This window comes from Thalassophryne amazonica, chromosome 6, assembly GCF_902500255.1.
Source record: "Thalassophryne amazonica chromosome 6, fThaAma1.1, whole genome shotgun sequence".
NCBI classification, from domain to species: domain Eukaryota; kingdom Metazoa; phylum Chordata; class Actinopteri; order Batrachoidiformes; family Batrachoididae; genus Thalassophryne; species Thalassophryne amazonica.
In genome coordinates, this window is record NC_047108.1 from 108274753 (window position 1) to 108299446 (window position 24694).

Sequence of the window (24694 nt, forward strand, 5' to 3'; positions counted from 1 at the left end):
GTGACCGAAAGGGTGTGAGCGGAAGCAAAGCTTCCAAACCCCCACCCCTTATACATACACTCAACAAAAATATAAATGCAACACTTTTGGTAAAATAAAAGGCCACTCTGAAAGGAGCAGTTTTATCACACAGCACAATGCCACAGATGTCGCAAGATTTGAGGGAGCGTGCAATTGGCATGCTGACAGCAGGAATGTCAACCAGAGCTGTTGCTCGTGTATTGAACGTTCATTTCTCTACCATAAGCCGTCTCCAAAGGCGTTTCAGAGAATTTGGCAGTACATCCAACCAGCCTCACAACCGCAGACCACGTGTAACCACACCAGCCCAGGACCTCCACATCCAGCATGTTCACCTCCAAGATCGTCTGAGACCAGCCCCTTGGACAGCTGCTGAAACAATCAGTTTGCATAACCAAAGAATTTCTGCACAAACTGTCAGAAACCATCTCAGGGAAGCTCATCTGCATGCTCGTCGTCCTCATCGGGGTCTCGACCTGACTCCAGTTCGTCATCGTAACCGACTTGAGTGGGGAAATGCTCACATTCGCTGGCGTTTGGCACGTTAGAGAGGTGTTCTCTACACGGATGAATCCCGGTTCACACTGTCCAGGGCAGATGGCAGACAGCGTGTGTGGCGTCGCGTGGGTGAGCGGTTTTCTGATGTCAATGTTGTGGAGCGAGTGGCCCATGGTGGCGGTGGGGTTATGGTATGGACAGGTGTCTGTTATGGACGAAGAACACAGGCGCATTTTATTGATGGCATTTTGAATGCACAGAGATACCGTGACAAGTTCCTGAGGCCCATTGTTGTGCCATACATCCAAGAACATCACCTCATGTTGCAGCAGGATAATGCACGGCCCCATGTTGCAAGGATCTGTACACAATTCTTGGGAGCTGAAAATGTCCCAGTTCTTGCATGGCTGGCATACTCACCGGACATGTCACCCATTGAGCATGTTTGGGATGCTCTGGACTGGCGTATACGACAGCATGTACCAGTTCCTGCCAATATCCAGCAACTTCGCACAGCCATTGAAGAGGAGTGGACCAACATTCCACAGGCCACAATTGACAACCTGATCAACTCTATGCGAAGGAGATGTGTTGCACTGCATGTGGCAATTGATGGTCACACCAGATACTGACTGGTATCCCCCCCAATAAAACAAAACCACCATTCAGAGTGGCCTTTTATTGTAGACAGTCTAAGGCACACCTGTGCACTAATCATGGTGTCTAATCAGCATCTTGATATGGCACACCTGTGAGGTGGGATGGATTTGCTCAGCAAAGGAGAAGTGCTCACTATCACAGATTTAGACTGGTTTGTGAACAATATTTGAGGGAAATGGTGATATTGTGTATGTGGAAAAAGTTTTAGATCTTTGAGTTCATCTCATAGAAAATGGGAGCAAAACCAAAAGTGTTGCATTTATATTTTTGTTGAGTGTAGTACAGAAACAGCATTAGTGAAGGTTACAAATGATCTTCTTATGGCCTCAGACAGTGGACTCATCTCTGTGCTCGTCCTGTTAGACCTCAGTGCAGCTTCTGATACTGTTGACCATAAAATTTTATTACAGAGATTAGAGCATGCCATAGGTATTTAAGGCACTGCTTTTAAATTCAGATAAATCTGAAGTTATTGTACTTGGCCCCACAAATCTTAGAAACATGGTGTCTAACCAGATCCTTACTCTGGATGGAATTACCCTGACCTCCAGTAATACTGTGAGAAATCTTGGAGTTATTTTTGATTAGGCTATGTCCTTCAATGCACATATTAAGCAAATATGTAGGACTGCTTTTTTGCATTTGCGCAATATCTCTAAAATTAGAAAGGTCTTGTCTCAGAGTGATGCTGAAAAGCTAATTCATGCATTTATTTCTTCTAGGCTGGACTATTGTAATTCATTATTATCAGGTTGTCCTAAAAGTTCCCTGAAAAGCCTTCAGTTAATTCAAAATGCTGCAGCTAGAGTACTGACGGGGACTAGAAGGAGAGAGCATATCTCACCCATATTGGCCTCTCTTCATTGGCTCCCTGTTAATTCCAGAATAGAATTTAAAATTTTTCTTCTTACTTATAAGGTTTTGAATAATCAGGTCCCATCTTATCTTAGGGACCTCATAGTACCATATCACCCCAATAGAGCGCTTCGCTCTCAGACTGCAGGCTTACTTGTAGTTCCGAGGGTTTGTAAGAGTAGAATGGGAGGCAGAGCCTTCAGCTTTCAGGCTCCTCTCCTGTGGAACCAGCTCCCAATTCGGATCAGGGAGACAGACACCCTCTCTACTTTTAAGATTAGGCTTAAAACTTTCCTTTTTGCTAAAGCTTATAGTTAGGGCTGGATCAGGTGACCCTGAACCATCCCTTAGTTATGCTGCTATAGACTTAGACTGCTGGGAGGTTCCCATGATGCACTGAGTGTTTCTTTCTCTTTTTGCTCTGTATGCACCACTCTGCATTTTTTCATTAGTGATTGATCTCTGCTCTCTTCCACAGCATGTCTTTTTCCTGATTCTCTCCCCTCAGGCCCAACCAGTCCCAACAGAAGACTGCCCCTCCCTGAGCCTGGTTCTGCTGGAGGTTTCTTCCTGTTAAAAGGGAGTTTTTCCTTCCCACTGTCGCCAAGTGCTTGCTCATAGGGGGTCGTTTTGACCGTTGGGGTTTTTCTGTAATTATTGTATGGCTTTTGCCTTACAATATAAAGCGACTTGGGGCAACTGTTTGTTGTGTTTTGGTGTTATATAAATAAAATTGATTTGATTTGATTTGAACTCCTTTAATGTCAATGGAGATTCTTTTTGTAGAAGTGCTGAGCTGAGCAGGAGGCTGTGTGAGTGTGCAGCTACAGTCACTACATGAAACTGCTTTTTTTTTTTTTTAAAGGGACCTCTTGGAGATTTTTTTTGAATAATAGTGTCATCCTAAAGGTACCTTGACATTTGCATGAATTTGATCCTTGCACTGGCACGCATGCCAGAGAGTAAACTCATTGTAAACTGTACAAGGCTGCGTGCAAGTGTGCAAAGAAAATCTTGAAATGTTCACAATCTCTTACACGCTCATTTTGTGAACTAGACATGCACATTGCACAATCTATTCACAAACACTGTGTCACTGCGAATCAGTGCGTCTCATTGCCACAGCGCATCTGAGCAATTATGACATCTATAATAAACATAATTTTACAGTACATTATGTAACTCATAAGAAGGAATGAAAATGCAACTGTTTTTGACTTGTTTTTAATGTGATAACAACATAAAATGAATGCTGTTATCACATTAAAAACAAGTCATCATGACAAGATTCACATATTCTTTATAGAGGATATGTGACGAGTCAGTCAGTATCCTCGGAGCTCGCCTGAGAACAGCCTGGTCATATAAAGAGAATACTTGGTTGTGAATACTATGTAAATACTTTGGTTTTACAACGTAACAGTTAGCTGTTAAATCAAAATGTCTAAAGTAATTGCGATCCTGTATCAAGCAAAATACTTCCTCTTGCAACATTCATTAACTATTTTATAACATTCATTACTTGTTCCATATATGAGCTATTGCATTGAGGTTTGGGGAAACACATAGAAAAACTAATACAAAACCAATATTTTTACTACAAAAGAAAGCCATAAGAATTATTAGTGACAAACCCTACCGTGAACCAACAAACCCATTGTCTTTTTACATATTTTAAAATTCTGGGACTTTATTGAGTACGCCAGAATTCAAATCATGTATAAAGTCAAAAACACACTTTTTCCTCAACATGTCCAGGATCTGTATAAAATGAGGGAGTCCAGTTACAGTTTGAGAGGAACGTTAGTATTTGAGAAGTCAAAGATTCAAACTACTGTAAAAAGTCATTGCATTTCTGTTAAAGGTGTTAACATTTGGAATAAATGTCCTAATAACATCAAATTATCTGGTACATTAGTCAGCTTTAAAAGGCTTTGTAAGAACAATATGAGTGCTACTTATAATATGATGAACTAAATTTATAGATTTTTGTTACATTTTTGTTAGTTTTTGGGGAGTTGTGTTTGACTGGCCGTGTTTTCTTTTTTTATTGATTAATTTATACTGTCTGTGCTAGTATTTGCTGTTGGAAGTTTGCATGAATGTGTGTGTATGTATGTATGTATGTAGTATGATGAATTCTGAAACCTGACTGAAACTCTTCAAATAGACCATTCCTCTGCAGATGATCAGTTAGCTGTTTTACAACTACCCTTTCAAGAATTTTTGAGAGAAAAGGAAGGTTGGAGATTGGCCTATAATTAGCTATGATAGCTGGATCAAGTGATGGCTTTTTAAGTAATGGTTTAATTACTGCCACCTTAAAAGCCTGTGGTACATAGCCAACTAATAAAGATAGATTGATCATATTTAAGATCAAAGCATTAATTAATGGTAGGGCTTCCTTGAGCAGCCTGGTAGGAATGGGGTCTAATAGACATGTTGATGGTTTGGAGGAAATAACTAATGAAAATAACTCAGACAGAACAATCGGAGAGAAATATACCACAAAGTCAGGCACTTCTGATTTAAGGCTCTCTTTTTCAGAGGAGCTACAGCATCCAAAGTTGTGCTCTATGAGGATGTAAAGCTATTGACGAGATAATCTATACTCAACAAAAATATAAATGCAACACTTTTGGTTTTGCTCCCATTTTGTATGAGATGAACTCAAAGATCTAAAACTTTTTCCACATACACAGTATCACCATTTCCCTCAAATATTGTTCACAAACCAGTCAAAATCTGTGATAGTGAGCACTTCTCCTTTGCTGAGATAATCCATCCCACCTCACAGGTGTGCCATATCAAGATGCTGATTAGACACCATGATTAGTGCACAGGTGTGCCTTAGACTGCCCACAATAAAAGGCCACTCTGAAAGGTGCAGTTTTGTTTTACTGGGGGGGATACCAGTCAGTATCTGGTGGGACCACCATTTGCCTCATGCAGTGCAACACATCTCCTTCGCATCATCCGTGAAGAGAACACCTCTCCAACGTGCCAAATGCCAGCGAATGTGAGCATTTGCCCACTCAAGTCGGTTACGACGACGAACTGGAGTCAGGTCGAGACCCCGATGAGGACGACGAGCATGCAGATGAGCTTCCCTGAGACGGTTTCTGACAGTTTGTGCAGAAATTCTTTGGTTATGCAAACCGATTGTTCCAGCAGCTGTCCGAGTGGCTGGTCTCAGACGATCTTGGAGGTGAACATGCTGGATGTGGAGGTCCTGGGCTGGTGTGGTTACACATGGTCTCCGGTTGTGAGGCTGGTTGGATGTACTGCCAAATTCTCTGAAACGCCTTTGGAGACGGCTTATGGTAGAGAAATGAACATTCAATACACGAGCAACAGCTCTGGTTGACATTCCTGCTGTCAGCATGCCAATTGCACGCTCCCTCAAATCTTGCGACATCTTTGGCATTGTGCTGTGTGATAAAACTGCACCTTTCAGAGTGGCCTTTTATTGTGGGCAGTCTAAGGCACACCTGTGCACTAATCATGGTGTCTAATCAGCATCTTGATATGGCACACCTGTGAGGTGGGATGGATTATCTCAGGAAAGGAGAAGTGCTCACTATCACAGATTTAAACTGGTTTGTGAACAATATTTGAGGGAAATGGTGATATTGTGTATGTGGAAAAAGTTTTAGATCTTTGAGTTCATCTCATACAAAATGGGAGCAAAACCAAAAGTGTTGCGTTTATATTTTTGTTGAGTATATTTCACTCACAGAGTTTAGGTAGCTACTCTGCACTGTGTTGGTAAAGGCATTGAAGAACATAACAAAGAAGGAATCATATCCTTAAACTTAGTTACAGCGCTTTCAGAAAGACTTCTACTGTAATGAAACTTATTCCCCACTGCTGGGTAGCCCATTAAAGTAAATGTAAATGTTATTAAGAAATGATCAGACAGAAGGGGGTTTTCAGGGAATACTGTTATGTCTTCAATTTCCATACCATAAGTCAGAACAAGATGTAAAGTATGGTTAAAGTGGTGGGTGGGCTCATTTACATTTTGAGTGAAGCCAACTGAGTCTAATAATAGATTAAATGCAGTGTTGAGACTGTCATTCTCAGCATCTATGTGGATGTTAAAATCACCCACTATAATTATCTTATCTGAGCTAAGCACTAAGTCAGACAAAAGGTCTGAAAAATCACAAAGAAACTCACAGTAATGACCAGGTGGATGATAGATAATAACAAATAAAACTGGTTTTTGAGACTTCCAATTTGGATGGACAAGACTAAGAGTCAAGCTTTCAAATGAATTAAAGCTCTGTATGGGTCTTTGATTCATTAATAAGCTGGAGTGGAAGATTGCTGCTAATCCTCCTCCTCGACCAGTGCTTCGAGCATTCTGACAATTAGTGTGACTCAGGGGTGTTGACTCATTTAAACTAACATATTCATCCTGCTGTAACCAGGTTTCTGTAAGGCAGAATAAATCAATATGTTGATCAATTATTATATCATTTACTAACAGGGACTTAGAAGAGAGGGACCTAATGTTTAATAAACCACATTTAACTGTTTTAGTCTGTGGTGCAGGTGAAGTTGCTATATTACGAGGTCTGTTAGAAAACTATCCGACCTTTTTATTTTTTGCAAAAACCATATGGATTTGAATCACGTGTGATTGCATCAGCCAAGCTTGAACCTTCGTGCGCATGCGTGAGTATTTTCACGCCTGTCGGTTGCGTCATTCGCATGTGAGCAGGCTTTGTGTGAGCAGTGGTCAACCCCTCTCATCGGATTTTTATTGCGAATAAATGTCTGAACGATTTGGAGCTTTGCTGCATCAAATTTTTCCAGAAACTGTGAGAGACCTCCAAGTGGACACCATTCTGAAAATTCAGATGGCTTTCAGGGACGATTTTATGGGGCTTACACAGATTAAGGAGTGCTCCAGCCGGTTTAAAGACCGCCCACAGCGGCTGAGAGCGCGGCGCACTCCGAGCGCCGATTGACAGGCTGAAACCCCGCTGAAACAACCAGGTCATTTCCAAAGTGAAGGCTTTGTTGATCCGGGACGTCATCTGACTTCCACAGAAATGGCAGAAGACGTAGACATCAGCACTTTTTCGGCACTTTCCACTGTTGCAGGAGTTCTTGTCATGGAAAGAGAAGCGGAGGGATGCGCCACGGAGCCACTCATGGCACGGGACAAAAGCACTTTCGTGTTGGTCTCACAGGACGGCTTTCAGATGGCTTTCAGACGGCTTTCAGTGGCTTTTCAGTCGTGTGACTATCCGAGAAATTGTGGATGAGCTGGACATGCCAGAACATGTCCTGTGAGGCTTCATCACGGCGTTGCTTTGCGCCATGCGGCTCTGTCCCGACGCGCAAATTTCTCCGCTCCTCTTTCCATGACAAAAACTCCTGTAACAGTGGAATGTGCCGTTCATTTCCAAACTGAACGCTGTGTTGATCTGGGACATCGTCTGACTACCACACAAATTGCAGAAGACATGGACATCAGCACTTTTTCAGCACATTGAGACAGACATGCGGAGGAATTTGCGCAGATCGGTACAGCATCTGCAGTGATGCGGTCGCTGTGTCGGACCGTCGTGGTGAAGAGAGAGCTGAGTAGGAGAGCAAGGCTCTCGATTTACCGATCGATCTACGTTCCAATCCTCACCTATGGTCATGAGATTTGGCTCATGACTGAAAGAACGAGATCGCGAGTACAAGCGGCCGAGATGAGTTTCCTCCGCAGGGTGGCTGGGAGTCGAGCTGCTGCTCCTCCACGTCGAAAGGAGTCAGTTGAGGTGACTCGGGCATCTTTTCCGGATGCCCCCTGGACGCCTCGCTGGAGAGTTGTTCCGGGCACGTCCCATTTGAGGAGGCCCCGGGGAAGACCCAGGACACGCTGGAGGAACTACATCTCTCGGCTGGCTTGGCAACGCCTTGGGGTTCCCCCGGAAGAGCTGGGGGAGGTGTGTGTGGATCGGGAGGTCTGGGCGGCTTTGCTTGAGCTGCTGCCCCCGCGACCCGACTCCGGATAAAGCGGAAGAAAATGGATGGATGGATGGATACACCAGATGTCCTTCCTGACGCAACTCTAGTTTTACCAAAGAAACTCACACAGCCCCTGGTCTTCCTCAGAGGTCTCCCATCCAAGTAGGAACCAGGACCCACTCTGCTTAGCTTCTGACACCTGACAGGAACCAGCTGACATGGAGCAGAGGGACTAGGGTTTGTACAGGTATACATATTGTATATTACCCGTTATTCCCCAAAAAAGAGGAAGAAAACTGCTAAAGATTTAGTAACCCAGTGAATAAACCGTAAGTGCTGTGAAGGTCTATGAAATCATGTCCTTGTATTTCATTTTAAAGGGGTTTGTAGGGAAAAGCCACAGGATGAATATAATAATGTTTGGGAATATTGAAAATTATCGCTTGTGGATAAGTTCAGGTCCTCGTGGATCCGACTGTGTGTGATTCATGGGCCCATATAAAAAAATTGAGACGGTGAAAGTGTCAGGTTTGTCCTGTCCTCACCTGATTTTCCAAATACTGAACCATGTCTTGCTGTATTCTCCACTGAGCAACACTCGTGTCTCCATGACGATGGTCAGAGTTAAGATGCCTAGGAGACAAGGCACAGAAACAATATCAGGACCAACAGTGAACACACCCTCTGGTGGATGCCGGAGGAGTTTAGAACTTCAAAATACCAATTGATGTGTTAATGTTAATGTCATGTTAATCAAAACCATTTTTTACACTGTATTCCTGACTAAAAATGGTTCATCACTGTCAGGCCAACACATATGTATGAATGAATGAATGAATGGACAAATGCTTACTTGAAGAAAGTTGGAAGATCTTCAGAGACAGTGTCACATCCAGGCCAGCGACACAGCCCGCTACCAAAAAGGACTCTGGTGAAATCCGGCACACTGCAAGAAGACAAACAACAAACTAAAACTGGAAATACACAAGTCAGTTGGGTCCATAATTATTTGTACAGCCCCATTTCCAATGAAGTTGGGACATTGTGTGAAATGCAAATAAAAACAGAATACAATGATTTGCAAATACTCTTCAACCTATATTCAATTGAATACACCACAAAGACAAGATAATTAATGTTGAAACTGATAAACTTTATTGCTTTTGTGCAAATATTTGCTCATTTTGAAATGGATGCCTGCAACACGTTTCAAAAAAGCTAGGATGGGGCAACGAAAGACTGGGAAAGTCGATGAATGCTCAAAAAACACCTGTTTGGAACATTCCACAGATGAACAGGTTAATTGGAAACAGGTGAGTGTCATGATTGGGTATAAAAGGAGCATCCCCAAAAGGCTCAGCTGTTCACAAGCAAAGATGGTGCAAGGATCACCACTTTGTGAACAACTGCATGAAAAAATAGTCCAACAGTTTAAGAACAATGTTTCTCAGCGTTCAATTACAAGGAATTTAGGGATTCCATCATTTACAGTCCATAATATAATCAGAAGATTCACATAATCTGGAGAACTTTCTACACATGAGCGGCAAGGCCGAAAACCAACATCGAATGCCTGTGACCTTCGATCTCTCAGAAGGCACTGCATTAAAAATTATCTGTTATCGAAGTTAATTTTTTGGTTATCTGTGCCCACCACTGCTGCTGGGCAAAGAAGAAGAGGATGAGAATGTGTCCAGAGACAGCAGGAGAAGAGGAAAACTAGAAGAGTGGAAGGTAGAGTCTGGACTCTTGGAATGTTGGCAGTCTGACTCTGGTAAAGGGAGAGAGCTGGCTGATATGATGGAGAGGAGAAAGGTAGACATATTGTGTCTGCAAGAGACCAAGTGGAAGAGAAGTAAGAGCAGGAGCATAGGAGGTGGGTTCAAGTTGTTTTATCATGAGGACAGGATGAGAAATGGTGTTGGGGTCATTTTAAAAGAGTATGTTAAAGAAGAAGAGTATGTTAAAAGTGTGTTGGTGGTTGAGTGTCTGGCAGGGTGATGAGTGTGAAGTTGGATATAGAAGACGTGAGGACGAATATCATCAGTGCATATGCCCCACAGGTAGGTTATGAGATGAAGGAGAAAGATTTGTGGAGTGTGTTAGATGAGGTGGTGGAGAGTGAACCCAAGCATAAAAGAGTGGTGATAGGAGCGGACCTCACTGGGCATGTTGGTGAAGGGAGGTGATGAGGAAGTAATGGGTAGATATAGTATCAAGGACAGGAATGTGGAAGGACAGATGGTAGTTGATTTTACAAAAAGGATGGAAATGGCTGTGGTGAACACCTACTTTAGGAAAAGGGAGGAGTGCAGGGTAACATATAAGAGTGGAGGAAGGTGCACACAGGTGGACTTCATTCTGTGTAGGAGATCCAAGTTAGACAGCATAGGATGGTGGTTTGTAGGATGACTTTAGAGGTGAAGAAGAAGAAGACAGTGAGAGCTGAACAAAGGATCAGATGGTGGAAGCTGAAGGAGGAAGACTGTTGTGTGAAATTCAGTGAGCAGGTGAGAGAGGGACTGGATGGAGAGGAAGCAATTTTGGACAACTGGAAAAGTACTGCAGATGTGGTGTGGGAGACAGACAGGAAGGTACTGGGTGAGACAATGGAAGGAAGACAAGTAGACTTGGTGGTGGAACGAAGATGTCACATGAATCCTTTCTTTTTTGCAATGGTGATGGACAGGCTGACTGATAAGATCAGACAGGAGTCTCCATGGACTATGATGTTTGCAGATGATATTGTGATCTGTAGTGACAGTAGCAAGAAGGTTGAGTCTAGCCTGGAAATGTGGAGATATGATCTGGAGAGAAGGGGAATGAAAGTCAATAGAAGCAAGACTGAGTCCATGTGTGTGAATGAGAGGGAGCCCAGTGGAATAACAAGCGGTGAAATTCAATGAGTTTAAATACTTGGGGTCAACTGTACAAAGTAATGGAGGGTGTGGTAGAGAGGTGAAGAAGAGAGTGCAGGGAGGGTGGAGTGGGTGGAGAAAGGTGCCAGGAGTGATTTGTGACTGAAGGGGCAAGAGTGAAGGGGAAAGTCTACAAAACAGTAGTGAAACCGAATATGTTGGACAGCTTAGAGGCGGTGGCACTAACAAAAAGACAGGAGGCGGAGCTGAAGATGTTGAGATTCTCTTTGGGAGTGATGAGAATGGACAGGATTAGGAATTAACATATCAGAATGACGGCTCAGGTGGGACCTTTTGGAGACAAAGTCAGAGAGGTAAGACTGAGATGGTTTGGACATGTGCAAAGGAGGAGTCCAGGGTATATAGGGAGAAGGATGCTAAGGATGGAGTCAGCAGGCAGGAGGAGAAGAGGGAGGACAAAGAGGAGGTTTATGGATGTGCTGAGGGAGGACATGCAGGTGGCTGGTGAGACAGAGGAAGATACAGATGACAGGGTGAGATGGAGATAACTGATCTGCGGTGTTTTAGTCCATAACCAACTGTCAGTCTGTGTGGGCATTTGTTCCTGTCCACTGCCAGAAAAACAGAGAACCCGACTTTCTATAGACTCCCTGTGGGTGGTGAACCCACATGGAGATGACACTGTATTGTTTCTTAGGACTGAGCCAGACCGAGTCCCAGAGTTGTAGGAACATACACTAAGGGTTGTGGTGGCAGCAGACCAAGCAGCTCATCCCACACTTCCATATCCTCAGCCAAGTACTGTAACTCTTCCCGGGGCACCCTGAGGTGTTCCTAAGCCATCTGTGAAACATAATCTCTCCAGCATGTCCTGGGTCTACCCCAGGGCTTCCTCCCAGTTGCACGTGCCTGGAAGACCTCTCTTGGGAGACGAGTATGGGTCATACTCACCAGATGCCCGAACCCCCTCAGTTGGCTCCTTTCAGTGTGAAGAAGCAGCAGCTCTACTTGCTGTGATGTACTCAGAGAGTCGAGTTTCTCACCCTGACCCTGAATTTAAGTCCAGATACCCGATGGACGAATCTCATTTTCACAGGTTGTATCCAAGACCTTGTTCTTAAAGTCATTTTCCAAATTCATGACCATAGATGAGGATAGAAGCATACATCAACTAGTAAATTCAGAGTCTTGCCTTTTGGCTCAGTTCTTTGTTCACCACAGTGCAGCATCCTTAAAACATCAGACGATCCCCCAATCCGTATATTGATCGAACTGTTACGTTTGGAAACTGAGTCAAATAGAACCACAGATGCAGGCAGCCAGGAGACAGAAGGCAAAAACGATGGCGCTTTAATAATCTTCAGTGACAAACAATCCAAAGTTCACAGCAGGATGAACCACAGTGATAACTATAAGACAACAGTGACTGGGTGAGGATACAAAAAACAAGTTCAAACATGTATACAGGGCAGAGATCACATGGGAGGTGCTGGGACTCTCAAAATGCAAAAACACACTGTGGAGGACTTACAACTAAAAACCAGAGTTGAAACTAACAGAACCCATGCCAGAGGCAATTGACCGGCAAATGAGAAAGTAAAGGAGCATCTTAAATACAAACTCAACTAATGAGCAACAGGTGTAAAATCAGTGACAACGGAAAAGCTGGGACACAGGAGGGAATAGAGGAACATGAGATACAACATAAAACAGACGTGAGGTGAGTGGAAATAAAACCTGATCACGAAATATAAAACAAAAACAAAGTGTGCAAAACTGCAACATCAAATGTGGAACAAACTGACAACATGATAACAGATGAATAACTCAAACATAGATCAAATAATGAACAGTGCAAAAAACCTGAAGTCTAAGTCAAGCATGCATCCAGAAAATAAACACGGAACTCAAACTGAGACCAAGTGAGAATGGGAGATACGTGACAACTCTAAGAAACACATAAAAAACTGAACAGCATGAATAATAAAAGGACTGTGGGCGGAGAAAACATAGTGATCCGACAGGAACACAGTATGACACACACGCGCGCACACAAATGCAGGGGAGTGAACACCACAGATGCCATTCCACACACACAACAGAGACCCACATGGATGACAAGAAACACAGATAGACACAGAAAACACAAACACCAGGAGTGCACACACACCAGACATGAACAAGGAACACACACACTGACACATATACCCCAGACAGACACAATAAGGCGCGCACACACATGCACATGACGAGACCCACAGTTGCAGACACAACAAGGAGCACACACACACACGAAGACACAAAGCCACATGGGAGACAGACATGAAAGATAGCAAGGATGTAACGCACAGACAAGGAGCTAAGGCAGAACTAACCGGGCACTCCCACAACTCTAATGCTCCAACTTATTCCAACTCATGTACAAGACCCTGAGATACTCCTCTACCTGGGGCAAAAACTCTCCCCTGACCCAGAAGGGCCAATCCACCTGTTTCAGTGGCCCATGGCCTCAGATTTGGAGGCGCTGATTTTCATCCCATTCGCTTCACGCTTGGCCTCAAACCTGCTCAACGTGCATTGGAGGTCACTGCCTGATGAAGCCAACAGAACCAGATCATTGGCAAAAAGCAGACATGCAACTCTGAGGTCACCAAACTGGACACCCTCCAGTTTCTGACTGCACAAACAGGATTGGTGACAAAGGGCAGCCTTGGCAGAATCCAGCACCCACAGGGAACAGCTTCAGTGTAATGCTGAGAATGTGGACACAGCTCCAACTTTGGTCATATAGAGACCAAATGACACATTGCACTCCCCCTCTGGCTGCCACCTTATCGTGGTGGGGGAGTTTGCGTACCCGGATGATCCTAGGAGCTATGTTGTCGGGGGCTTTGTGCTCCCTGTAGGGTCTCCCAAGGCAAACAGGTCCTAGGTGACGGGTCAGACTAAGGGCAGCTCAGAACCTCCATGACCAGTGAAAGATCAAGGACCGAGACATCGCCCAGTATGGCGGAGCCGAGGTCCCACCCTGGAGCCAGGCCTGGGGTTGGGGCTCGCGCGCTAGTGCCTGGTGGTCAGGCCTTAGCCCATGGGGCCCGGCCAGGCTCAGCCCGAAGGAGCAACGTGGGCCCGTCCTCCTGTGGGTTCCCCACCTGCAGAGGGGGCCATGGGGGTCGGGTGCAGAGAAGATTGGGTGGCGGTCGAGGGTGGGTGGCCGGGCGGCCCGGTCCATGCTCACAGCCCCTGGCTGTTGGGATGTGGAATGTCACCTCGCTGGGGGGCAAGGAGCCTGAGCTTGTGCGGGAGGTTGAGAGATACCGACTAGAGATCGTCGGGCTCACCTCCACACACAGCATGGGCTCTGGTACCCAACTCCTGGAGAGGGGCTGGACGCTTCATTTTTCTGGCATTGCCCACGGGGAGAGGCGGAGAGCTGGGGTTGCATTGCTTATTGCTCCCCAGCTCAGTCGCCATGTGTTGGAGTTCCCTCCATTGAACGAGAGGGTCGCGTCCCTACGCCTTCGGGTTTGGGACAGGTCTCTCACCGTTGTCTCGGCCTATGGGCCGAGCAGCAGTGCAGAGTACCCGACCTTCCTGGAGTCCCTGGGAGGGGTACTAGATAGCGCTCCGACTGGGGACTCCATTGTTCTCCTGGGGGATTTCAACGCCCACGTGGGCGGCGACAGTGAGACCTGGAGGGGGGTGATCGGGAAGCACAGCCTCCCTGATCTGAACCCGAGTGGTGTTCAGTTGTTGGACTTCTGTGCTAGTCACAGTTTGTCCATCACGAACACCATGTTCGAGCACAAGGGTGTCCATAAGTGCACGTGGCACCAGGACACCCTGAGCCGGAGGTCGATGATCGACTAGTCGTATCATCTGACCTTCGGCCACGTGTCTCGGACACTTGAGTAAAGAGAGGGGTAGAGCTGTCGACCAATCACCACCTGGTAGTGAGTTGGATCCGCTGGGAGGGGAGGAAGCCGGTCAGACCTGGCAGGCCCAAACGTATCGTGAGGGTCTGCATGGAGTCCGAGTGGACCATGTTCTCCACCTCCATTGCTGATGCGGCCGCTCGTAGCTGTGGTCGCAAGGTCTCTGGTGCCTGTCGTGGCGGCAATCCCCGAACCTGGTGGTGGACACCGGAAGTAAGGGATGCTGTCAAGCTGAAGAAGGAGTCCTACTTATCTTTGTTGGTAGGTGGGACCCTAGAGGCAGCTGACAAGTACCGGCAGGCCAAGCATGCCACAGCCCGTGCGGTCGCAGAGGCAAAAACTCGGGATGAAAATCAGCACCTCCAAATCCGAGGCCATGGTTCTCGACTGGAAAAAGGTGCTTTGCCCTCTTCAGGTCGGTGGAGTGTACTTGCCTCAAGTGGAGTTTAAGTATCTCGGGGTCTTATTCACGAGTGAGGGACGGATGGAGCGTGAGATCAATAGACGGATTGGTGCAGCATCTGCAGTGATGCGGTCGCTGTATTGGACCGCCGTGGTGAAGAGAGAGCTGAGTAGGGGGGCAGAGCTCTCGATTTACCGATCGATCTACGTTCCGATCCTCACCTATGGTCATGAGATTTGGCTCATGACCGAAAGAACGAGATTGCAGGTACAAGCGGCCAAGATGAGTTTCCTCCGCAGGGTGGCTGGGCGCTCCCTTAGATAGGGTGAGGAGCTCGGTCGCTCGGGAGGAGCTCGGAGTCGAGCCGCTGCTCCTCCACATCGAAAGGAGTCAGTTGAGGTGGCTCGGGCATCTTTTCCGGATGCCCCCTGGACGCCTCGCTGGAGAGGTGTTCCGGGGACGTCCCATTGTGAGGAGGCCCCGGGGAAGACCCAGGACACGCTGGAAGGATTACATCTCTCGGATGGCTTGGGAACACCTTGGGGTTCCCCCGGAGGAGCTGGGGGAGGTGTGTGTGGATCGGGAGGTCTGGGCGGCTTTGCTTGAGCTGCTGCCCCCGTGACCCTAGTGACTCTAATACCCCATACTCCTGTAGCCTCCCCCACAGGATACCTTGAGGGACCTGGTCGTACCCCTTTTCCAAGTCCACAAAACACATGTACACTTGGTGATACTCCAAAAGACTCTTCTAATATCCTTGTGAGGGTAAAGAGCTGGTCCATCATTCCATGACTAGGACCCAATCTGCATTGATTTTCTGAAGTTCGACTGTTCGACTAACGGTCTTAGTATCCTCTCTAATACCCTGGCATAGGCTTTCCCAGGGAGCCTGAGAAGTGTGATTCCTGTATAACTGGAACACACTCTATGGTCCCCTTTTTAAAAGATGGGGACCACCACCTTAGTTTGCCAATCTAGAGGTACTTTCCCGGACTTACATGCAACATTGTACAGGCAGCAACTGGCCCTGACTGCGGCTCCAGACAGGTGCTGAAAGACCTGCTTCAATGACTACTGGCCTGTTGCACTCACACCGGTGGTGATGAAGTGTCGCATGGGGGCGAACAGGAAAGAGGTCCAGAGGGTTACCAAAATGTTAGAGAAGATCACTGGGTGCCCTCTACCCACACTGGGGGCCTTCATGGCTCTGACTGTTTGAGGAGAGCCAACACCATCCTAAAGAACTCGTTCCACCTTGGACACTCTCTGAGCTGCTGCCATCAGACAGATGGTACAAGGCCATTAAAACAAGAACAAATAGACTGAAAAACAGTTTCTACACAAATGCTGTTAAAGCTTTGAATGACACTGGAACCAAACAGCCAAGTCACATGACACACTGGGAATGAGGGAAATATTTCTTTATGTGTAATATCAAGTTTTATACACACTTTTCTCTTTTTTTATATACAATCTCTTTTGTGCTACTCCGTACTTATAAGTTTTTTCTTTTTTAGAATTTGCACTCTGGACACACCTCTTTCATTCTGTCAAATTTTATGTTTATTTTTCTTCTGCAGACCTTTTAGGTCTGCGTATGGTTTACTCAGGTTTATATTTGCACTGAAAAGCTGCACCTGACCTTTCATTGTACACATTATAGTGACAAATAAAGAATCTGAATCTGGCATAACAGCTCAACAACATCCAGAAACTTCAGCATCTCAGGATGAACCTCTTCCACCCCCCGTGACTTGCCACTGAAGACTTTTTTTTTGTCTACGTCAGTGACCTCTGCTAAGGAGATGCATCAGATCTGCCTGAGTCTTCCATCCCTGCCTTCTCAAAGGAGGAAATGTAGGGTTAAGGAGATCTTCAAAGTGTTATTTCTGCGGCCTGACAATATCCTCAGTACAGTTCAGCAGCTATCCTTCCCTGCTGAACACAGCCTGGGCTAAGAACTGCCTCCTTTTTCTGAGGCACCTGACGGTTTACTAGAACTGCTCTGAGACTGACTGAAAGTCATTCTCCATGGCCTCTCCAAACTCCTACAACACCTGCATTTTTGCTTCAGCAACCACAGCCTGTATCTATTTGTTAATACTGGAGACCTCTGTGCCAGCTAGACACGAAAGGCCTCCTTCTTCAGCCTGATGGCTTCCATTACTGCAGTTGTCCACCAGCAGCTTCTTGGATTGCCACCGCTACAAGCATCAACAACCATCTGACCACAGCTCAATAAAAATAACAATAATAATTTTCTTTATTGTCATTTTACATTCATACAGCGAAATTTCTCCTCTGCATTTAACCGTCCTAATTACAGTCAGACACAATCCAACCACTAGGGGCAGTGTGCAGCCACACTCCGGTACCCGGGGACCGACTCCAGATGTCGAGACGCTGCCTTGGTCAGGGACAGAGAAAGGAGCAGACCCAAAATAAGCATGTTTTTGATTGTGGGAGGAAACTGGAGGAAATGCACACAGACACGGGGAAAACATGCAGACTCCACACAGAGAGGGCAGGAAGGCGATCCCACGACCTTCTTGCTGTAAGGCAGCAGTGCTCAGCACTAAACCACCATACCGCAGCTACCACAATAATGGAGGCCATAAACATGGACCACTGCACTTTTCTTGTCCCTGACCTCCTTCAGGAAGTCAGAGAAGTTTCTTTGGGGCTTTGAGTTGAAGTCCATCTGGACAAGTTCTTCCACAAAAACTTCCCAGAAAAACCTCACAATGTGTTTAGGTCTTCCAGGTCAGTTTAGTGGCTTATAGTCTATGAGCCAGTCATCAATTTTGATCTAATCTGTACCACTTAAGGAGATGAAACAACACTTAGAATCCACCCTCAGTGTGTGCCATGGCCTACACAAGAATGTATTATTACCATCCCAGGGTGGTAGCTGTAGCCAGCTAGGGGTTAATGAAGAATTACACAGAGGTCAAACTTTAAAAATGCTCCAATCATTTTGAAAACTACATCACATTACTTGTCTGATCATAATGAATCCAAAAAGGTATAGTTTGGACTATCTATGACAGAATGTTCTGTAGTTATGGGGTAAAAACAGCAAGAATGGTGACAAAGGTCAGTTTCAGGGCCCCTTCACACATAGTGCGAATGTGGTCGAAGTCGCATGAAGCAGGAATCATATGCAAAACGTATAAATTCGTAGCTGCCTTGAACGTCTCGTACACCTGTTGCTACAATTATTTGTGAACACCAGTGTCTGAAAGACAGAGTGTGCGCTGTGCAAGCCCACCGAACCCTCTCGCGGCAGGTGTCGGCCAAATTCCAACTGACACACATGAACATCTGACACCGCTCGCATGGCACTTAGAAAATGTGTAGCCAGTCACACTGTTAACATAAAAACAGTCAGCAGATGATCACTGTCGAGCTGGATGTGAAAGTTGTCTACCATGACTGTGGAGTTGATGTGACCTGCAAGAGTGTCGGCTCCCTCCACAACACGTGTGTGTGTGTCATGTGCTCCTCCCGCCCCCCCCCAACACATGCATGCGTGTGGATCGTGCCCCCCCACAGGTGAGGCACCTCTCATCTGATCACAGAGTGACACCTTGGTCTGTGCTCTGAATGAAAGAGGGCGTGGCAGCTGTTGACAACTCTAGTCCTGGACATCAGAGCTGCAGAAGAACATGCACCATGTTTTGATGGACACGCGCGTGTGTATGCTTGCTGTCCTCACATTGAATTACATAAAACATATATCTTGTTGTGTGGGCCGCTAGAAGAGGAGGTACTGCTGGCCCACCACCAGAGGGCGCCCTGCCTGAAGTGCGGGCTTCAGGCACGAGAGGGCGCTGCCGCCATGGACACAGCCGGGGGTGACAGCTGTCGCTCATTACCTCTTGACAGCTGTCACCCATCTACTCAACATCATCTCACTCCATAAAGACCAGACGTCATCTCCACCTCATTGCCGAGATATCATACTTCATTGGAGGTAATATCCTCAGCCGTTTTGTAATTGTAATACTTGTATATTGTGAGTGTTTGCAGGAGTACCAATTCCTCCGTCGGTGGAAGCTGTGAGAGCGCTGAAGGCACTCTTTTCCCCTGAGGAATCCACAGTACTCTGCAAGTTATTGAGTGAGTGAGTGACGTGGAGGTGGCATTCCCACCGTTGTTGTTACTGGGTGTACACACACCCACACTTGACTGTCTTTATTCTTCGCCAGCAGTACCAGATCCGACAGTCGGGGACGGTGATCACCTGGGAATTCGGGACTTGGCGGCTCCAGTATTCACCAGGTTCTGGGGCGGCGGAAATCTTGTGGTTCCGGCTCTTCTTAGGACGGACGTCTTCTATCCTCGAGCCTGCCCACACGTCGCCTTTGTGTATTGACTGTTATGATATTCTGAGATTGTCTGTATGTTCGTTGTGCACATTCACAACATTAAATTGTTATATTTTGGCTCATCTATTGACCGTTCATTTGCGCCCCCTGTTGTGGGTCCGTGTCACTACACTTTCCCAACAGAATATCTCGGCCAGCGTCATGGACTCCGAGGGGCGTCACCCGGCTGTTGAACGACCAATGGGAGAGCAGGGAGCGCAGGCGTCTGCAGGAGACATGATTGGTGAGCTGCAGCACATTCTCACCGCCTTTACGGGGCGGTTGGATCAAATGACTGAGCAAAACATCCTCCTGAACCGCAGGGTGGAGGCTCTCTCCGCACAGATGGCGGCGAGCGCTCAGGGCGCTGCTGCAGCTCGTCCTCCTGCCGACCCTGTGTAGGATATAAACGTTCCAGTGGTGGTTCAACAACCCCTCCAACCATCCCCTGAAGCATACAGAAGCCCTCCTGAGCCGTACGGAGGTTGTGTGGAGACGTGCGCGGATTTTCTTATGCAGTGTTCGCTCGTCTTCGCACAACGTCCCGTCATGTACGCGTCACATGCTAGTAAAATAGCTTATGTGATTGCTCTGCTTCGGGGTAAAGCACGCGCCTGGGCTACGGCGCTCTGGGAACAGAACTCACGGTTGTTATCAGCATACACTCGGTTTGTGGGGGAGTTCAGAACAGTGTTTGATCACCCTAACAGAGGAGAGACCGCTTCAACCGTGCTGCTGTCAATGAGACAGGGACGCGAGAGTGCAGCCGCTTATGCAGTCAACTTCCGCATCGCGGCTGCGAGGTCCGGCTGGAATAACGTTGCGCTCCGCGCCGCCTTCATAAATGGACTGTCGTTGGTTCTGAAGGAGCAGCTGGTAGCTAAGGAGGAACCGCGGGATTTAGATGGGCTTATCGATCTCGTTATACGGTTAGACAATCGGTTGGAGGAACGCCGTCGGGAGCGAAGCGAAGGACGTGACCGGATACGCGCCGCCGCTCTCCCTTCCGGGTTCGAAAAGGGGCCGCCCTCCCCACGCTCCACAGCCGCAGCGCTTTGTGGGGCAACAGCTCCCCCTGCTGACGTTGTTAGGGAAACGCACAGGGCCAAAATGGGGAGGCTGATCCGTGGAGAGTGTTTTCTCTGCAGCTCAACTGAGCACACACAGAGAAACTGCCCCAAACGGCCAAAACGACAACACTCGCCCTTAGAGACTGGGCTAAGGGGGGGTCAAAACATGCAAGTGAGACACACACAAATTGCCTCCCAGTCACAATCCTGAGCGGGGATTTAACCCTTCAAGCCCGAGCACTGGTGGACACGGGGTCAGAAGGGAATCTGCTAGACAGCAGATGGGCAAGGGAGGTAGGGCTCCCTCTGGTGGCGCTTCCTTCGCCGTTGCAGGTGCGGGCACTAGATGGCACCCTCCTCCCTTTACTCACACACAAGACACAACCAGTAACTCTGGTGGTGTCTGGAAACCACCGGGAGGAGATTGAGTTTTTTGTAACTCCTTCTACCTCCCGCGTGATTTTGGGCATCCCATGGATGTTGAAGCACAATCCCCGGATTGATTGGCCGTCTGGGGTGGTGGTTCAGTGGAGCGAAACCTGCCATCGGGGGTGTTTAGGATCCTCGGTTCCTCCCGGTTCACAGGCTAAGGAGGAGGTCAAAGTCCCTCCCAATCTGACGGCAGTGCCGGTTGAGTACCACGATCTTGCTGGCGTCTTCAGTAAGGATCTGGCACTCACCCTTCCCCCGCACCGTCCGTACGATTGTGCCATTGATTTGGTTCCAGGCGCTGAGTTCCCGTCCAGCAGGCTGTACAACCTCTCACGACCTGAGCGCGAATCAATAGAGACCTACATCCGGGACTCATTAGCTGCCGGGCTGATCCGTAACTCCACCTCCCCGATGGGGGCAGGTTTCTTTTTTGTGGGCAAGAAAGATGGCGGACTTCGTCCATGTATTGATTACAGGGGGCTGAATGAGATTACGGTTCGCAACCGATACCCGTTGCCATTGTTAGATTCCGTGTTCACCCCCCTGCATGGAGCCAAAATCTTTACTAAGCTGGATCTTAGAAATGCGTATCACCTGGTTCGGATCCGGAAGGGAGACGAATGGAAGACGGCATTTAACACCCCATTAGGTCACTTTGAGTACCTGGTCATGCCGTTCGGCCTCACCAACGCCCCCACGATGTTCCAAGCCTTGGTTAACGACGTCTTGCGGGACTTCCTGCACCGATTCGTCTTCGTATATCTGGACGATATTCTCATCTTTTCTCCGGATCCTGAGACCCATGTCCAGCATGTACGTCAGGTCCTGCAGTGATTGTTAGAGAACCGACTGTTTGTGAAGGGCGAGAAGTGCGAGTTTCACCGCACGTCTTTGTCCTTCCTGGGGTTTATCATCTCCTCTAACTCCGTCGCCCCTGATCCGGCCACGGTTGCGGCGATGAGAGATTGGCCCCAACCAACAAGCCGTAGGAAGCTGCAACAGTTCCTCGGCTTCGCTAATTTCTATAGGAGGTTCATTAAGGGCTACAGTCAGGTAGTTAGCCCCCTGACAGCCCTGACCTCTCCAAAAGTCCCCTTCACCTGGTCGGATCGGTGCGAAGCCGCGTTCAAGGAGTTGAAACGACGGTTCTCTACTGTGCCAGTTTTGGTGCAGCCCGACCCTAGCCGCCAGTTCATGGTTGAAGTGGACGCCTCTGACTCAGGGATAGGAGCCGTGCTGTCCCAGAGCGGAGAGACCGATAAGGTACTTCACCCGTGTGCCTACTTTTCACGCAGGTTGACCCCGGCTGAACGGAACTATGACGTCGGCAATCGAGAACTCCTTGCAGTGAAAGAGGCTCTTGAGGAGTGGAGACACCTGTTGGAGGGAGCGTCTGTGCCATTCACGGTTTTCACTGACGATCGGAACCTGGAGTATATCTGAACCCCAGGCAAGCCCGCTGGTCACTGTTCTTCGGGCGTTTTGACTTCCAGATCACCTATCGCCCCGGGACCAAGAACCAGAGGTCGGATGCCTTGTCCCGGGTACACGAAGAGGAGGTCAAAACTGCACTGTCGGATCCACAGGAGCCCATCCTGCCTGAGTCCACTATCGTGGCCACCCTCACCTGGGACGTGGAGAAGACCATCCGGGAGGCCCTGGCACAGAGCCCGGACCCAGGAACAGGTCCGAAGAACCATCTGTACTTCCCACCAGAGGCCAGAGCTGCAGTCTTGGACTTCTGTCACGGTTCCAAGCTCTCCTGTCATCCAGGGGTGCGAAGGACCGTGGCAGTTGTCCGGCAGCGCTTCTGGTGGGCGTCTATGGAGGCAGACGTCCGGGAATATATCCAGGCCTGCACCACCTGTGCCAGGGGCAGGGCAGTACACACAAAGGCCCAAGGACTCCTCCAGCCGCTGCCGGTGCCTTATCGCCCCTGGTCCCACATTGGCCTGGATTTCGTCACGGGCCTCCCGCCGTCCCAGGGCAACACCACCATCTTCACGATAGTGGACCGTTTCTCCAAGGCGGCCCACTTCGTGGCCCTCCCGAAGCTCCCAACAGCCCAGGAGACAGCAGACCTCCTGGTCCACCACGTTGTCCGTCTGCATGGGATACCCTCCGACATTGTCTCAGATCGTGGTCCCCAGTTCTCCACACACGTCTGGAGGAGCTTCTGCAGGGAACTAGGGGCCACCGTGAGCCTCTCGTCCGGGTACCATCCACAGACGAACGGACAGGCAGAGTGGGTCAACCAGGAACTGGAACAGACCCTCCGCTGTGTCACATCCGCGCACCCGACGGCCTGGAGTAACCATCTGGCCTGGATCGAGTATGCGCATAACAGCCAGGTGTCTTCGGCCACCGGCCTCTCCCCATTTGAGGTGTGTTTGGGGTATCAGCCCCCGTTGTTTCCCGTGGTGGAGGGAGAGGTCGGTGTGCCCTCGGTCCAGGCCCACCTGCGGAAGTGCCGTCGGGTGTGGCGCTCCACCTGCTCTGCCTTGTTGAAGGCCCGGACGAGGGCGAAGACCCATGCAGACCGCCGGTGATCCCCGGCCCCTGCTTACCAGCCCGGGCAGGAGGTGTGGCTTTCCACGAAGGACATCCCCCTCCAGGTGGACTCCCCGAAACTCCAGGACAGGTACATTGGCCCCTTCAAGATCCTCAAAGTCCTCAGTCCTGCCGCAGTGAAGCTCCAACTCCCGGCTTCACTGCGGATCCATCCGGTTTTCCACGTGTCACGTATCAAACCTCATCACACCTCACCCCTCTGTGCTCCCGGACCGGCGCCCCCTCCTGCTTGGATCATCGACGGGGGGCCAGCTTGGACGGTGCGCCGGCTCCTGGACGTCCGTCGGATGGGTCGGGGGTTCCAGTACTTGGTGGACTGGGAGGGGTATGGACCCGAAGAACGCTCCTGGGTGAAGAGGAGCTTCATCCTGGATCCGGCCCTCCTGGCCGACTTCTACCGCCGACACCCCGACAAACCTGGTCGGGCGCCAGGAGGCGCCCGTTGAGGGGGGGGGGTCCTGTTGTGTGGGCCGCCAGAAGAGGAGGTACTGCTGGCCCACCACCAGAGGGCGCCCTGCCTGAAGTGCGGGTTTCAGGCACGAGAGGGCGCTGCCGCCATGGACACAGCCGGGGGTGACAGCTGTCGCTCATTACCTCATTATAAAAAAATTGATTGATTGATTGATTGATTACCTCTTGACAGCTGTCACCCATCTACTCAACATCATCTCACTCCATAAAGACCAGACGTCATCTCCACCTCGTTGCCGAGATATCATACTTCATTGGAGGTAATATCCTCAGCCGTTTTGTAATTGTAATACTTGTATATTGTGAGTGTTTGCAGGAGTACCAGTTCCTCCGTCGGTGGAAGCTGTGAGAGCGCTGAAGGCACTCTTTTCCCCTGAGGAATCCACAGTACTCTGCAAGTTATTGAGTGAGAGGTGGAGGTGGCATTCCCACCGTTGTTGTTACTGGGTGTACACACACCCACACTTGACTGTCTTTATTCTTCGCCAGCAGTACCAGATCCGACAGTCGGGGACGGTGATCACCTGGGAATTCGGGACTTGGCGGCTCCAGTATT

General features: G+C 48.4%; 1 protein-coding gene across 1 annotated transcript in view; it reads right to left on the minus strand.

Annotated features, from left to right (window-relative positions):
* foxp3b (forkhead box P3b) overlaps positions 1 to 16006 on the minus strand; it is a 59229-nt gene extending 43223 nt beyond the window's left edge. Inside the window, exons 1-3 of the mRNA XM_034171528.1 lie at positions 15897 to 16006; positions 8861 to 8953; positions 8553 to 8640 (exon numbers count right to left, since the gene is read on the minus strand). Coding sequence (XP_034027419.1) covers positions 8553 to 8640; positions 8861 to 8953; positions 15897 to 16006 — 291 coding nt within the window. The remainder of the gene's footprint in view (positions 1 to 8552; positions 8641 to 8860; positions 8954 to 15896) is intronic.
* Positions 16007 to 24694: the final 8688 nt, after the last annotated feature.